We start from the raw sequence: 16,061 nt of genomic DNA, 5'->3' as shown, positions 1-16,061 counted from the left end.
GTGACATTTTGGAAGCAGATCGCCAGGCCTGTCTTTCGAGGCATCTCTGGGTGGGTTTGAACCGCTGACCTTTCGGCTAGTAGTCAAGCGCTTAACAAATAGTGCCACCCTAGAACTCATGCATAACCCGTTCTAAAATGAGAGCATGGTTGAATATAACGAAACTTACAATATGGTAAAATGTTTAAAATGACACACACTTCCTGTGTATGATATGGACATTAAATCCCTGTGATTTCCAATTGGTTTCAGAATTTTAATCAAAGTCTTACCATTTGAGGTTCTAATGATAACTCCAACTGTCCTGCTGACTCTCAGCCATTTGAGACTCTCATCTTCTTAGGTGATTATGATTACAAAATGATCGGGGTATTCAATGTGGGAGCATATTCATCTGCAATGCAGTCCCTTCCCCGGGAACAGTGAGGGCTAGCCGAGGGACAAACTGGGGAGGTGTGGTGCTGGCCTTACCTACCGTTATGTGACATCCCCACCGAGAGGCACTTGTGGAAGCGACAATATTGGCACTTATTTCGATTCTTTTTCTGAATCTTGCAGCTGCGATCACATTTGTCATAAACCAGCTTTAGCCGAATGGTTCGACGAAAAAAACCCTGTGAGATTAATATACAGTTTGGTAAAGACTATGGACCACTGATAAGGCTGACATTGCCTTACGCATGTTTCTGGTTGTTCATTGATTGTCTCTCCTTAAATGAATTACATGTAGAGAAATAGTTCTTCACATTTAAAATAAAAAAATAATATGTGGCTTAGTTCCCAGTAATTTCAAAATGTCCTTATCTGACTTGGGCAGACACAATCACAGTCTTCCAAAGAGTTACTTAGCCCTACTAAGATTATACAAATGTAACTTTTTCCTCTTATGTGATGTATCCATATATGGGACTAAAACTTTCTGGAAAATTTTGGAAAAGAATATTAATTCTCTGAAAAACAAAAATTATAGGAACAGGAAACCAGCTTTTTGTCAATAATTTTCTTGCTTTATAAGACAGTCTTAAACTTTACCCAGTTAGAAACAGCTTTATTATTAAACCCACAAAATCCAAAACGAGGCAAAGGGTATTAAATCACGTTCCTGAAGAAAAAGCTCACTTTATGAGTAGCTTTTTAGATTTACTTTAAAGCAAATGGTTAGAAAACTCGTGAAGGAGTTTATACTTGCTTTGGTATTTTTTCCTTTTTTAAAAAATAATTTATTTTATTTATTTTTTGTTGTTGAAAATATACGCAGCAGAAATATACCAATTCAACAATTTTTATATGTACAATTCATTGACATTGATTAATGGTTACCCTCCTTTTCCAAACTGTTCCTCCCCCATTAATATGAACTCACTGCCCCCTAAGTTTCCTATCAGACCTTTTGAGATGCTGTTGTCAAACGGATCCCATATAGATAGTTCTTGAAAAGAGCACAATGCTCGTGACAGATACTCTTTACTAATTAAGATAAACTATTGTTCGGTTTAAAGAACACTTCAGAGGAGATTTTGGTTTAATGTTTAAAGATTATCTCAGGACAATAGTTTCACGGGTTCATCCAGCCTCAATGGCTCCAGAAAGTCTGGATTCCATGAGATCTTGATATTCGGTTCCACATTTTCCCCCTTTTGATCAGGATTCTTCTATAGAATCTTTGATCAAAACATCCAGTAATGGTTTGCTTTGGTATTTTTTTCCTCTTTGCTTTTAAACCATTCTTTCATATTCCTGACTTGGTAGGTTTGGCTGACCCACATAAGGAGACAGAAGTTTCCTGGGAATGCAAGAGGAAGGTTGATAGCCTTACCTGGCATCCTTATTTAGCTGAGTTTGTATGGTAGGATGGCCCAGAATGTAAGGGATTAGAAGAGGAAGAGCAAGAAGAGAGAACATTAAGCCTGAGGGTACAGAATGCTCTCGCTAATGTGGCCTGTTCTACCTGCCAGCCAGGACTTGGAGACCAGGCTTTGGTTTGGGACAGAATGTGTGGCGTGCCCTTCAAGGCTGTGGCATTTCCCAAAAGTTAATGAACTCTTCAACACCTAACATGAGCAATGGAAGGTGATTTCTGATTTCAACCATTCAGCTGACCACCTCTCCCATGTATCATGCACATGAAGCACCTAAGCTATAAAGGAAACTGAAAACTAAAAACATATCATTCAGAAGACATCCGGGATGCAACAGTGTGTGATTCTTCTCATCACTGTGCTGGAAAGCCACAGAGAGGCTGATGGTCCAGCTGGCAAAAGACTGGACGAGAGACTGGACCTTGTGTACTCAGGGCCCTGGTCATAGATTCAGAGGTCTGGTATGGGTTCTGGTGGCTCTTCTCATGAGCTAGCGGGAGGAGGACATACACACACATGCACTGGCTCAGAGGGAGTGGCCCCAGACGTGCAGGAAGGAATGGCTGAGGCATCAGGATCAGCGTGAGGAGTTGGCTGTGGGTTCTGTCCTCGCCTGGCCATGTACTGTGGGATCCTGAGAAGGACTCCACTTCTGACTGCCAGTTCCTGATTCTGCCCCACCTGACCCTGAAGACCCTCAGAGAAAGTGGGCAGAAGCTCTCCGACCTTGTATTCAAATGAAGGGACTATCCTTAATGCTTTTATACTTCCCTAAGTTATTCACAAAGCACAACACAGCCACCCGTCATAGACTCTAGAGAGACATGAATCTGTTCATCAGGTTGGTTCCCTATCGATGACTTTTTGCAGATATTTTTAGCAAAGATAGATATTTGCATATATAATAAAGGCAACCCCAATTAGACACTGGTGCCGCCACCCCCTCCTCCTCCGGGGTGCACTGTACCTTGCAGCCTTCACAAGCATGCACCCCGTAGTGGTAGCCGGAAGCCTTGTCCCCACAGATCCTACACTCAATGTTCAGTGCTTTGCTGGATGGTTCATCAGTGCTGCCAGGAACCACAGGACAGTTAACTGACGAAGGGCTTGAAGCTGGGGAGAGGGTATCTGGGGAAAAGAGGAGAGATTCAAGAGTCTTCAAGACATCACCGTCTTGTGTCTAAGTCAGGCTTAAGGGAAAAGGATTTCACGTATGAGGTGTTTATTGATAAGGCACCATGAGTTAGTCTGCAGAGCTCCCATCCTGGGTCTGTCCCCTTCTGGGTCAACCACATCCTCCTGTGCTCCTCTGACTACTGCTGTGCTGGCAACCCCAAAGCTCATGTGCTCTTGTTCCTGCTGAGCTGCCTCCGGGGCTCTGGATCAGTATATCCAGCTGTCTCACAAATGCCTCCACCTGCAAGGCTCCCTTAATCCTCTCCTTGACACATCCTACACAGAACCCATGTTTGCTTCCTTCCTTCGTTCCAGCTCTTCTGCAGTTGTTAACTCAGCTAATGGCACCAGAATAAAGTCTAACAACCCATGTGCGCAACACCAAAAACACAATTCATCAACAACAATAACTACAAAAAAAATGGTAGGTTGAACTTTATTAAAATTAAAAACTTCTGTTCTGCAAAAGACACCGTGAAGAATGAAAAGTCAAGACACAGACTGGGAAAAAAGGGTTGCAAAACACTATCTGATAAAGGACTTGTATACAGGATATAGAAAGAACTTGTATAACAAAGCCTAAGAAGATTTATAGGAATACAAAAATATCCATCACCTAACAAAGTTTACAATGTCTGGCATCCAATAAAAACTTACAAGACACCCAAAAAAGCAGGGAAATACACCTTCTCCTCACTATCTCGTTATCTAATATTTTGCATTTACAGTAGTAAAAGATCTACTATCCGACTATTTTGCTCATTAACAGTGTATGTCTGGCAGTAATGAACACTGAGGTGCGAGGTGAGAGTAATGCTGGCTGTGATGGTTAAGGTTATGTGTCAGCTTGGCTGGGCCATGAATCTCAGCAGTTTGACAGTTACGTAATGATGTAATTTAGCAGTTATGTAATGACGAATGATGTAGTCATCTTCCATTTTGTGATCTGATGTGGTCACCCTCCATTTTCACATAACATAGATTTCGCTTAAAATGACCTGGTCTTCGGAACCACACCATGTCAATAAGTAAGGAGAGGGTGTATGAACCTAATAAAGAAAAAAAATCAGTGAACTGAAACTGACCTAGATATGACACAGATAACAGAATTAGTAGACAAGAGCATTTAAAAAAAGTTATCATGACCATATTCCAAATGTTCAAGACACCAGAAGGAGACTGAACATGTTAAGGTAGAAATGGGCACTGGGGGGGAGGGGGAGACCAAATCATGCTTCCAGAGAGGAAATAACAATATCTGATTAAAAAAATACACTGGATGAGATGAGGAGCAGATTAGACACTGCCTAAGAAAAGACTAGTAAACTTGAAGACAGCAATAGAAACTATCCAAAATGAAATACAGAGAAAAAAAGACTAGGGGGAAGAAAGAACATAGCTTTAAGTACCTATAGGACAAATTCCAGTGGCCTAATGCATGTATAATTGGAGTTCCTAAAGGAGTAGAGAGAAGGAGAAACAGAGAAATCATTTGAGGAAATAATGGTGTAACATTTTCCAGATTTGATGAGAACAACAAACTCACTGATCCCAGAAACTCAATGAACCTCAAGCACAAGAAACATGAAGAAAACAACACAAAGGCACATTATAGTAAAATTGCTTAAAACCAATGATAAAGAAAAATTTTAACAGCAGCCAAATACAAAGGACACATAACATGCAGAGGAACAAAAGTAAGAATGGCAGCAAATTTCCTGTTGGAAACAATTCAAACCAGAAGGCAGTGGCCTAACATTTTGAAGTACTGACAGAAAAAAAAAAATCTGTCAACCTAGAATTATATACCCCTCCAAGCTATCTTTCAAAAAGGAAGACCTTTTCAGACATAGAAGCGCTGAAAGAATTAGTAACCAGCAGAGCCGTGTTACAGGAAATGTCACAGGGAATCTTTTCGGCAGAAGGCAAATGGTAACAGATGGAAATCTGGACTTACATAAAGGCATAACAATTACAAGTAAAGGTAATTACGTGGGTAAATATAGAAATTATTTTATTAGTTAAATCTCTTTGAAAGATAATTGCTTAAACCAAACACAAACGCAATATATTGTGAGGTTTGTAACATACTGTAGAAGTAAAATCATAGGACAACAATACCACAAAAGCCAAGGGGGGAAGAATGGATGCATACTGTCATAAGGTTCTTATACTAGACATGGAGTGGTATCATTTCAGTATCACCTGAAGTAGTGATATAAGTTAAGGATGTATGCTATAAACCCTAAAGCAACCAGTAAAGTAACACAAGTTATAGATAAGGCAAACAAAGGGGATAAAACCGATTTTCAAAACTTTAATCCAAGAGAAGGCAGAAAAATAGGAAATAGGGAACAATATCCAGGTCTGTCATTTTGTTGTACTGTGGGGGCTTGCGTGTTGCTGTGATGCTGGAAGCTATGCCACGAGTATTCGAATACCAGCAGGGTCAGCCATGGAGGACAGATTTCAGCTGAGCTTCCAGACTAAGACAGACTAGGCAGAAGGACCCGGCGGTCTACTTCTGAAAAGACTCAGCCAGTGAAAACCTTATGAATAGCAGCGGAACAATGCTTCTTAGAAGCAAGGATGGCGAGACTATGTCTCACATACTTTGGACATGTTATCAAGAGGGATCAGTCCCTGGAGAAGGACATCTTGCTTGGTAAAGCAGAGGGTCAGGGAAAAAGAAGAATACCCTCAACGAGATGGACTGACACAGTGGCTGCAACAATGGGCTCAAGGAGAACGACGACTGTGAGAATGATGTAGGACCAGGCAGTGTTTCGTTCTGTTGTACACAGGGTCTCTATGAATCAGAACCAACTCAACGGCACCTAACAACAACAACAACATCCAGATGGGCCAAATAGAGGACAAACTGCAAGACAACAGATGTAAATCAAACTATAATATGAAAATACAGTCAGGGTAAAAGCAAAAGAATGGAAAAAGAGATACCATGTTAATACTAGTCAAAAGAAAGCTGCAGTGGCTACATTATCACATGAAGTAGTGTCTAGAACAAAGAATTTTACCAAGATAAAGAAGATTATTTCATAATGATAAAGGGGTCAACTCATCAAGAGGATATAACCATCCTAAACGTATATGTACCTAATAACAGAGCTTCAAAATACATGAAGCAAAAGCTGATAGAATGGAAAGGATAAACAGACAAGTCTGAAATTATAATTGGAGATTTCAACACCTGTCTCCCAATAATTGATAGAAGTAGGCAGAATATTAGTAAAAATATGGAATATTTGAAAAACAGTATCAATCAACTTGATCTAATTGACATTTATATATGAGAATCTCTACCCAACAACAGCAGTACATTCTTTCCAAGTGCGTAAGGAACACTGACCAAGATAGATCATATTCTGCACCATAAAACAAGGCTCGATACATTTTAAAGGGCTTAAGTCATACAAAGTCGTTTCTCTGACCATAACGAAATTAAATTAGACATCAATAACAAACATATCTGGAAAACCCTCAAATATTCGGGAAGTCAATAACACATGTTTAAATAACCAGAGACGTTTCATTTTACTTGGATCCACAATCAACGTCCATGGAAGCAGCAGTCAAGAAATCAAATGACACATTGCTTTGGGCTAGTCTGCTGCAAAAGACCTCCTCATAGTGTTAAAAAGCAAAGATGTCACCTTGAAGACTAAGGTGCGCCTGACCCAAGCCATGGCGTTTTCAACTGCCTCATATGCACGCGAAAGCTGGACAACGAATAAGATGACTGAAGAATTCGAATTATGGTGTTAGGGAAGAATATTGAATATCCCGTGGACGGCTAAAAGAACGAACAAATCTGTCTTGGAAGAAGTGCAGCCAGAATGCTCCTTAGAAGCAAGGATGGCAAGACTACGTCTCACGTACTTTGGACATGTTATCAGGGGGAATCAGTCCCTGGAGAAAGACATCACGCTTGGTAAAGTGGAGGGTCAGTGAAGAAGACGAAGACCCTCAATGAGATGGACTGACACAGTGGCTGCAACAGTGGGCTCAAGCATTAACAATGATCGTGAGGATGGAGCAGGACCGGACAGTGTTTCGTTCTGTCGTACACAGGGTTGCTAGGAGTCGGAACCGACTCGACGGCACCTAACAACCACCACAACAAATAACCCGTGGGTTCAAGAATAAATCAAAAGGGAAATTAGAAAGTATTTTGAACTGAAGGAAAATGAATTAAAAATTTGTGGCATATGCTATAGGAGTACATAGTTGGAAATTTATGACACTAAATGCCTAGATTAAAAAATAAAAAAACTCTTCAAATAAATGACCTCTAATAGCTTTAATTTCTCTCACCAATCTTTGGTAGTTTTCTGTGTATAGGTCTTCCATATTTTTGTCATGTTTATCATTAAATATTTCATATTTTTGATGCTACTGTAAATAGTATTTTTTATTTCAGTAGCTGAGTGTTCACTGGTATATACAGAAATACAATTGATTTTTGTATACTGATCTTGCATCCTGCACCTTCTCGGGAGATAACTGGAATCTTAAAGCTGGCAGACACTTGTACAACATGTGTGTGTCCAGCTTCACTAACAATACATCACACTGGTGTTTATGATTTCACATAAGTTGAATCCTACTGAATCTGTCCTTCTTAAGCTTGTTTATTTTCATTCAACATTGATTTTCAGATGGATTCATGTAAATACATGAAGAACTAATTCATGGGGGCAGTACTGGTTTCATGGTAGAATTCTCGCCTTCCACGTGGGAGACAAAGGTTTGATTCCTGGCCACCTCACGTGCAGGCACCACCTGTCTGTCGGTGGAGGCTTGTGTGCCACTATCATGCTGAGCAGGTTTCAGCGGAGCTTCCAGATGAAGACGGATGAGCAAGAAAGGTCTGATGATCTACTTCTGAAAATCAGCCCGTGAAAACCCTATATGGATGACAACGGTCTGATCTGCAACCCATCACGGGGATGGTTCAGTGGTGGGCAGCATTTTGTTGCATTGCGCACCTGATGGCAGCTAACAACAACAATTCCACTGTATGAACACCACCATTTGTCCATTTCCCTCTGATGAACACTCAGCTTGCTTTCTGTCCCTCACCACTACCAACAATGCTGCCATGCACATCCTCATGCCTGCCTCCTCTTATGTGGCTGGAGTCCTCTAGGATGGTTCCCACGCGCTGGTGGGGTTTTAGAGCAGGTACATTTTCCATGCTCTCTCCATAAAGGGTTCATCAGTGAGCATGCCTCCGGCAAAGTTTACGGGCTCCCTCTCCCCATCGTCACTGAAGTCAGCACACAGTCATCAAAACGATCTTCCTGGAGTAGGAATAAGCAAGAGAGCTGGGGAGAAACATGTTCCTGGCCAAGAACCCAGCACGAGGGAAGCCTGCAGGTGAAAGAGCAGGAACCCTTCCACCAGACAGTATAGGGAGAACCTTCTCTCTCGATTCCCCAACAGCCCCTATCTTCCATCCTCAGAGTCGAAAACCATACACACACCTTGTTCACCACCTACCAGATACTCCTCCTGGCTTACCCAAACCCAAGTCCTTCAGTCCTAACCCAAGACCCACTTCCACCAAGAAGCCCTGTGTAGTTAGGTCTACTCCAGATGGAACTTTCTTCAGATGAGGCTGCAGATTCTACCACACTATCCTGGGTTGGCTTAAATGCTGCCTACAGAGATGAGCTGTTCCATGATTTCCTCTTTCCCAACGACACCATAGGTTGCCTGAGTAGACCCCATGTTTGATTTCTTTGTATCTGCTTTGCCTGATGGAGTCCTTGGGCAGTGCAAACAGTGAACACACTTGGCTGCTAACTGAAAGGTTAGAGGTTCGAGTCCACCCAGAGGCAGCTCAGAAGAAAGGTCTGGCTCTGGATCTACTTCCAAAAAACCAGTCACTGAAAACCCTATGTGCACAGTTCTACTCTGACACACATGGGGTCACCAGGATTTGAAGTCATCTGGACAGTAACTGGTTTTTGCCTTGCCTGATACCTGATGTAGTTCTTAAGGTAATACAGGAAGTAGGCAGATGGTTAATATAAACTTCCCAATTAAAAAAGAGACTCCTATCACAATAGGAGTCTCCATTTTAGAGAAATACATACTCACAGCATTTTTTAAACACAGCTGACTGCCTTAACTGACATTCAAGCATTATCTGATTTGTGTATAGCCTTTGAAAGCTGGCATACTATGCAAAGTGAAATACACCTTAAATGTTCCCAAGTCCCAGCGGCATGTGATATAATGCTTGATCGTGCTTGAAGACTTCCTTGCAGAAAGATGTGATTTCTTTTCCTGCTGAAGGGAACAATTTTCTCTGAAGAAAAAGCATTTCTGAACAAGACTTTCTAGGAAGCAAGTCACTCACCTGTGATAACAGATCCATCTGACCCTGGACCGCTTCCTAAATACTGATAATCTGTGAAACTAAAGCTTCCGGAGCTGTCTTCACCAATGGACTGGGAGATCTCTGGAATATTTCCCATTTCCTGTAGGAATTCTTCAGAGAGTGGGCTCTCCAGGTTGTCAGCCTCGAGTGGGGACAGGGGACAAATAGGGCTTTCCATGTCCACCATCTTGATTAGACAGCGCTGCTCACACCACTGAACGCCAATCTGTGGGTGGAAAGAGAAGTAACTGGTCACAATGACAAACGAGAACATGACTTCTTCCAGTGAAAACATCGTTTGCCACTGAAGACTCGCCTGAGTTCACGATCTCACGAGTGACGCCGTTGACCATCTTTTCTCTGCCTGGCTTTAGCCAAGCACTCTAAGAAAACAAAAATCTTGAAACCACCCAACATTTAAGGAGCGAAGCTGATGGAGCTAGGACTCATCATCGTCGTCCATTCGTGTTTGAGCACACGCTGTGCGCTGGGCACTATTCCAGGGGTGGGGTCCAGCAGGGGACAAAAGCAAGCCTCCGCTCTCCTGGGCACCCTTTCCAGTGGGGAGACAGACGGTGCTCAGATACCCAGGACTTGTGTGGAGCGTCTATGATAATGAGAGAATGCAGGTGAGAGCGGGTGAGGTTCAGGGTGAGGGAGGGAGCTGGGCAGGTGTCCCAGGGGAGAATGTGCAGGAAAAATGAACAACACAAAAGGCCTGGGGTGGAAGCACACCAGCCCATTCCAGAACAACCACGAGGTCACTGGGGCTCAGGCTAAGGGGCGCAGGGATGGGGCTTAGGCCGAGGGGCGCGCATTGGGGGTGATACCGACTCTTAGATGATCTCCTTGTACCCGTGGGGGTCACACCACGTAGTTATTTCTGAAAAATCACTGTATGGTAACAAAGACTTTAGGTCTTGGGCACAGTGGTTAAAGTGCTCTGCTGCTAACCAAAACGTTGGTGGTTGGAACCCACCAGCTGCTCCGAGGGAGAAAGACGTGGCAGTCTGCATCCGTAAAGATTACAGCCTCGGAAACCCTACGAGGCAGCAGTTCTGCTCTGTCCTAGAGTGTCGCTGTGAGTCAGAGTTGACTCCACGGCAATGGGTTTGGTAATGGATTAACAAATCCTTGGCTGAGTTTTAAAAAATCTACAGTGGCAAGTCCCAGGCCATGCTGGATGGTTTCAACTAGCAAGCCAAAGCACGCCCTCCGCACGGCAGCAGGACAAAATAGCTGTTCTTCCACGTTCGTCCGCGTCACACTCTTGCTCAAACACTTCACAGGACTTCCTGTGACGTCCTGACTAAACCCAGTGTCCTCCGCACATGGTGGCCCCAACCTGATCCCTCTGTCCCTGTGGGGGTCCAACAGCCTGGGCCATCCTCCTCCTCACATCCCGCATTATTTCACTTCTGGGCCTGCGTCCAGGCTCACCTGCCTCGACAGCCCTTCCCCACCTCTGCCGTCTCAGGGCCCCTCGCTCCCTCTCCCTCCGCCCGACTAAGCCACCAACTGCCCCTCGAGGCCGACCGGTACCATTTAACTCCCGGAACTGTTTTCCCATCTGAAAAGTGGTCACGGCGATGCCCACAGCTCACATCAAGGAGGAAAGTGAAGAAGGCGTGTGCCCGCCACCAGGCACCACAGTGCGGCTCTCACCACAGAAGACAGAACACCTCCCGAGCAAATCCTCCTCCACCACGTGTGTTTGCGGAAAGCAATTTTCCAATTTCAGGCTTGCTTAGGGCTGACGGCAGCTATCAGCGCAGAGACAGAGATGTCCTGGAGTCCCTGGGTGGCGCAAAGCGTTAAGCGTGCAATGCCTAGCCAAAGGTTGACAGTTCGAACCCACCCAGAGGCATCTTGGAAGACAGGCCCAGGGATCTGCTTCTGAAAGGTCACGGCCTTGGAAACCCCATGGAGCGGTTCCACTCTGCACACATGGGGTCACTATGAGTTGGAATCGACTCTCTAGCAAAGGGTTTGGTTTTGGAACATTTCATCAGGACTCAGGACTTTCTTTCTCTGTAACCTTTTAGCACGAACCAAGCTGTGAATCCATGACTTTTTTCTATTGTATTTTATTCTGCATTATATCTGAAGGAAGGTTCTGTTAAATTGTTAGGGGTGCAATTTGGGGTGAGAATTACTTAAAATAGTTCTCACCATAAACACAAGGGTCAAAAACTGCTATCATCAACTCACTATCAAGTCCAGCCCAACAAGAAACCAACCTCTGGGCAGAGGCTGTGTTATCCGTGAGGCTGTCGTCTCCCCCTTTACCCAACATAGCCTCAGCGCAACAATGGGAAATGCACCTTCGGTTCCTGCAAATATTCTTTTCCCATCTGGAGCATCAGAGTAGGAGGACCTAGTCTTTGACTAACAGACCAATGTGAGTTTCTTTGCCATTGCATGCAGGGAGTCAGAATATTTTTCAGTCCTACGGAGAAGCTGCACTATATGAAGAAGAACGTGGGATCAGGATTGGAGGAAGACTCATTAACTACCTGCATTATGCAGATGACTTGCTTGCTGAAATTGAAGAGGACTTGAAGCATTTACTGATAAAGACCAAAGACCACAGCCTTCAGTATGGATTGCACCTCAACATAAAGAAAACAAAAATCCTCACAACTGGACCAATAAGTAACATCATGATAAACAGAGAAAAGATTGACGTTGTCAAGGATTTCATTTTACTTGGATCCACAGTCAACACCCGTGGAAGCAGCAGTGAAGAAATCAAATTATGTATTGCATTGGGCACATCTGCTGCAAAAGACCTCTTTAAAGTGTTAAAAGGCAAAAATGTCACCTAGATGACTAAGGTGCGCCTGACCCAAGCCATGGTGTTTTCGATCGCCTAATAATGTATGTGAAAGCTAGACAATGAATAAGGAAGACCGAAGAAGGATTGATGCCTTTGAATTATGGTGTTGGTATACCACGGACTGCCAAAAGAACAAACAAATCTGTCTTGGAAGAAGCGCGGCCAGAACACTCTTTAGAAGCAAGGATGGCAAGACTTCGTCTCACATACTTTGGACATGTTATCAGGAGGGATCAGTCCTTGGAGAAGGACATCATGCTTGGTAAAGTAGAGGGTCAGTGAAAAAGAGGAAGATCCTCAACGAGATGGATTGACACAGTGGCTGCAACAATAGGTCAAGCATAACAATGACCGTGAAGATGGCGCAGGACTGGGCAGTGTTTCGTTGTGTTGTACACAGGGTCACTATGAGTTGGAACCGACTTGACAGTCCCTAGTAACAGTAACAATCATTGTACTTCTCTGTTGCTTTGAAAGAATACTTGAGATTTATTTGAAGAAATGTCAGTCTTAGTGTTAGCGATGAGTAAACAAGATGAAATCCCTCATCAAGTGAGGCAATCCTGGCCTGTCTTCTGGCCAGAGAGACTGGCTTTCACACAAATCCATGAACAGATTGGCCCTTTCTTGTTTCAAATGACAGCAGATAATAAGTGGTTTGCTTTGAACACGTCCCCCAGCGAGAGACAGCTGAGGCCACGTGGGCACACCCAGTGACCTGTACGCCTGCCATCCCAGTACGCTACAGCCTCCGGGCAACTGCTCGCTTGCTCAAGGAGCAGACATGTCAGGGGAAAGCCCCACCTCTTCGTCCCATGCCCACATCATACTGCCATGCCCCATTCTCTGAGAAGAGCACACTGGGCAGCTGGTTCTTCGCTGAGTGCTAGGCTCCACATATGAGGCCCCAGTGGTTCAGTGGGAGAATTCTCCCCTTCCAGGCAGGAGGCGCAGCTTCGATTCCCAGCCAGTACACCTCATGCACAGCCACCACCCGTCGGTCAGTGGAGGCTTGTATGTTGCTATGATGCTGAACAGATTTCAGCAGAGCTTCCCCACTAAGATAGACTAGGAAGAACGACCTCGTGATCTACTTCCGAAAAATGAGCCAATGAAAACCCTATGGATCGTAACAGTCTAATCCACAACCGATCATGGGATGGCCGGGGACCAGGCAGTGTTTTATCCCCTTGTGCATGGGGTCACCAGGAGTTGGGGGTCACCAGGAGTTGGGGCCCACTTGATGGCAGCTCACAACAACAACAACAACCAAACCCATTGCTGTTGAGTCGATTCCAACACACAGCGACTCTATAGGACAGAGCAGAACTGTCCCACAGGGCTTCCAGGGCTGTAATCTTTACCGACCTTTCGGTTAGCAGCCGAGTGCTTAATCACTGCACCACTGGGGCTCCTTAACAACAACAACACACTCCAAATGCTTTGAGAGAGAGAAGGAGGCATCACAAATGAGCACGTATCTCAGCAGCTTCCAATCTGGTCAAGGAAGCACAACAAATAGCTCCAATTAGAGGATGCCAATAGCCCTCCATCAGTCTTGGCTTCCAAGCACAGATAGAGGGTCCCCTCCATTCAGAGGCGAGGGGAAGAGCTATGGAGAGGTGACGAAAGGGAACATGTCCATGCTGCTTCTGGCAATGGTTTGCTTTTCTGCATAATCCTCTCATTCCTTACGTTACCTGAGACCTCGATCCATTTTTCCTTTGCCATCCAGTGTAAACGCTATACCTGCATTTGTCCATCACAAGCACAAAAGAAAACTAGACTGAAGTTCTATTTTTAGGTCCTAGTAATGGAACATTTACCCATCAAAATACTCCTTTGAGAACCGTGAAGCACACTGCCCACAACTATAGAATATTTAAAAAGAGAAACGGTGACAGAATTCCATTGCTAGTTGAGGTTATCTAAACACAGGACAGGTAAAACATTGGAAGAATTTTAACACAGTTGGCACCTTTAAAACTAAGGCATTTTCATTTTCTGTATCACCAACTCTTTGACGCATGATTGTTTGGAAGACTGGGCAAAAATGAGTTATTAATGGCATAATAAGACTCACTAACAACCTGCATTATGCGGATGACACGACCTTGCTTGCTGAAAGTGAAGAGGACTTGAAGCACTTACTGATGAAGATCAAAGACCACAGTCTTCAGTATGGATTACACCTCAACATAAAGAAAACAAAAATCCTCACAACTGGACCAATAAGCAACCTCATGATAAATGGAGAAAAGATTGAAGTTGTCATGGATTTCATTTTACTTGGGTCCACAATCAATGCCCTTGGAAGGAGCAGTCAAGAAATCAAATGATGTATTGCACTGAGCAAGTCTGCTGCAAAAGAACTCTTTAAAGTGTTAAAAAGCAAAAGACGTCACCTTGAGGACTAAGGTGCGCCTGACCCAAGCTATGGTATTGTGGTGCAGTGAATTACTCAGTGTGGCCCTTCTAGCCATAGTCTTTGTAACTGTCACTAAATGACTGGGTGGGACTATGCAAATGAGGTGCTATGACCAACCAAGGGGATAGGATAGCTTGCTAATAATGTAAATAAGGTACATAGCACCCTTGTGGGGGTGGGATCATGCAAATAAGGTGTCAGTTTTGCCATCCCGCTAGGCTTAAAATGAACCATCCCAGAGGCGGGAAAGGAGGCTCTCATCACCACCAAGAAAGAAGAGCCAGGAGTGCGGCGCATCCTTTGGACCCAGGATCTCTGCACTGAGAACCTCCTGGAGCCAGGAGACTGAGAGACAGGCAGCTGTAACACCAAAGACAGAGAGACACGGCAGCAAAGAAACGGTGGCAGTTGAGGCAGGAGACTGACAGTGGGGCAGTGGGCTTCCCGGCCCCCGGGGCAAGACAGCTGAGTGTCTTTGGGCAAGAGCTAGAGGACAAGGGTGTCTCTGGTCATTGGGTGGAGCTAGGTTTGCTGACCCACAGAGCTAGAGCTGAGCGCCTTCAGGCTGAGGCTTACTGGCAGAATGGGGTGCCTCTGGGTACTTAACAGCGGAGCTAAAAGAGCTTTGTAACATTTGCCAGAGCAGGGCAGAGGCCAGGTCGAGGGGTCGAGGGCCAGAGAGACTCCTGCCTGCCAGCATGGCTAAGAAGAGGCTGTCCTGATCAAAGAACTGCATCCTGAGTGTTCCTGAATCTAAAGTGTAACCTGTTACTTCCCTAATAAGCCCCATCACTGTGAGTATGGTCTGTGAGTTCTTTGTGGCCATTGCAAAGAATTATTGAATCCAGCAGAGAAGTAGAGTGTGCCATGGAAGGGAAGGGTGGTGTCAGGACTGGTGAAGATGGCAGAGAGGAAGCATGTCTGACCTCCGCCTCATAGGAATCAGCCTTGGGCTGTTGATCTTGATTCTCCTTCCCCCTTGTGAAGTTACAGGAGGAGGTCAGATGCCCATGCGATGCCATGTTTACAGGTATTTTCAATCAACTCATATGCGTGTGAAAGCTGGACAATGAATAAGGAAGACCGAAGAAGAATTGATGCCTTTGAATTAAGGTGTTGGCAAAGAACACCATCAGAAGAACAACAAATCTGTCTTGGAAGAAGTACAACCAGAATGCTCCTTAGAAGTGAAGACGGCAAGTCTCACATCCTTTGACATGTTATCAGGAGGGACCAGTCCCTGGAGAAGGACGTCATGCTTGGTAAGGTAGAGGGTCAGTGAAAGAGAGGAAGACCCTCAACGAGATGGACTGGCACAGTGGCTGTAGCAATGGGGTCAAACGTAGCAAC

At 44.4% G+C, this 16,061-nt stretch overlaps 1 protein-coding gene across 1 annotated transcript in view; it reads right to left on the bottom strand.

Annotated features, from left to right (window-relative positions):
- Nucleotides 1-16,061, bottom strand: part of PPARA (peroxisome proliferator activated receptor alpha) — a 90,461-nt gene that overhangs the window by 24,234 nt on the left and 50,166 nt on the right. Inside the window, exons 2-4 of the mRNA XM_004380013.2 lie at nt 9,424-9,670; nt 2,827-2,987; nt 476-614 (exon numbers count right to left, since the gene is read on the bottom strand). Coding sequence (XP_004380070.1) covers nt 476-614; nt 2,827-2,987; nt 9,424-9,631 — 508 coding nt within the window. The 5' untranslated portion in view covers nt 9,632-9,670. The remainder of the gene's footprint in view (nt 1-475; nt 615-2,826; nt 2,988-9,423; nt 9,671-16,061) is intronic.

This window comes from Trichechus manatus, unplaced genomic scaffold (genome assembly GCF_000243295.1).
Source record: "Trichechus manatus latirostris isolate Lorelei unplaced genomic scaffold, TriManLat1.0 scaffold00069, whole genome shotgun sequence".
Taxonomy (NCBI): domain Eukaryota; kingdom Metazoa; phylum Chordata; class Mammalia; order Sirenia; family Trichechidae; genus Trichechus; species Trichechus manatus.
This window is presented reverse-complemented; position numbering and strand designations above follow the sequence as displayed.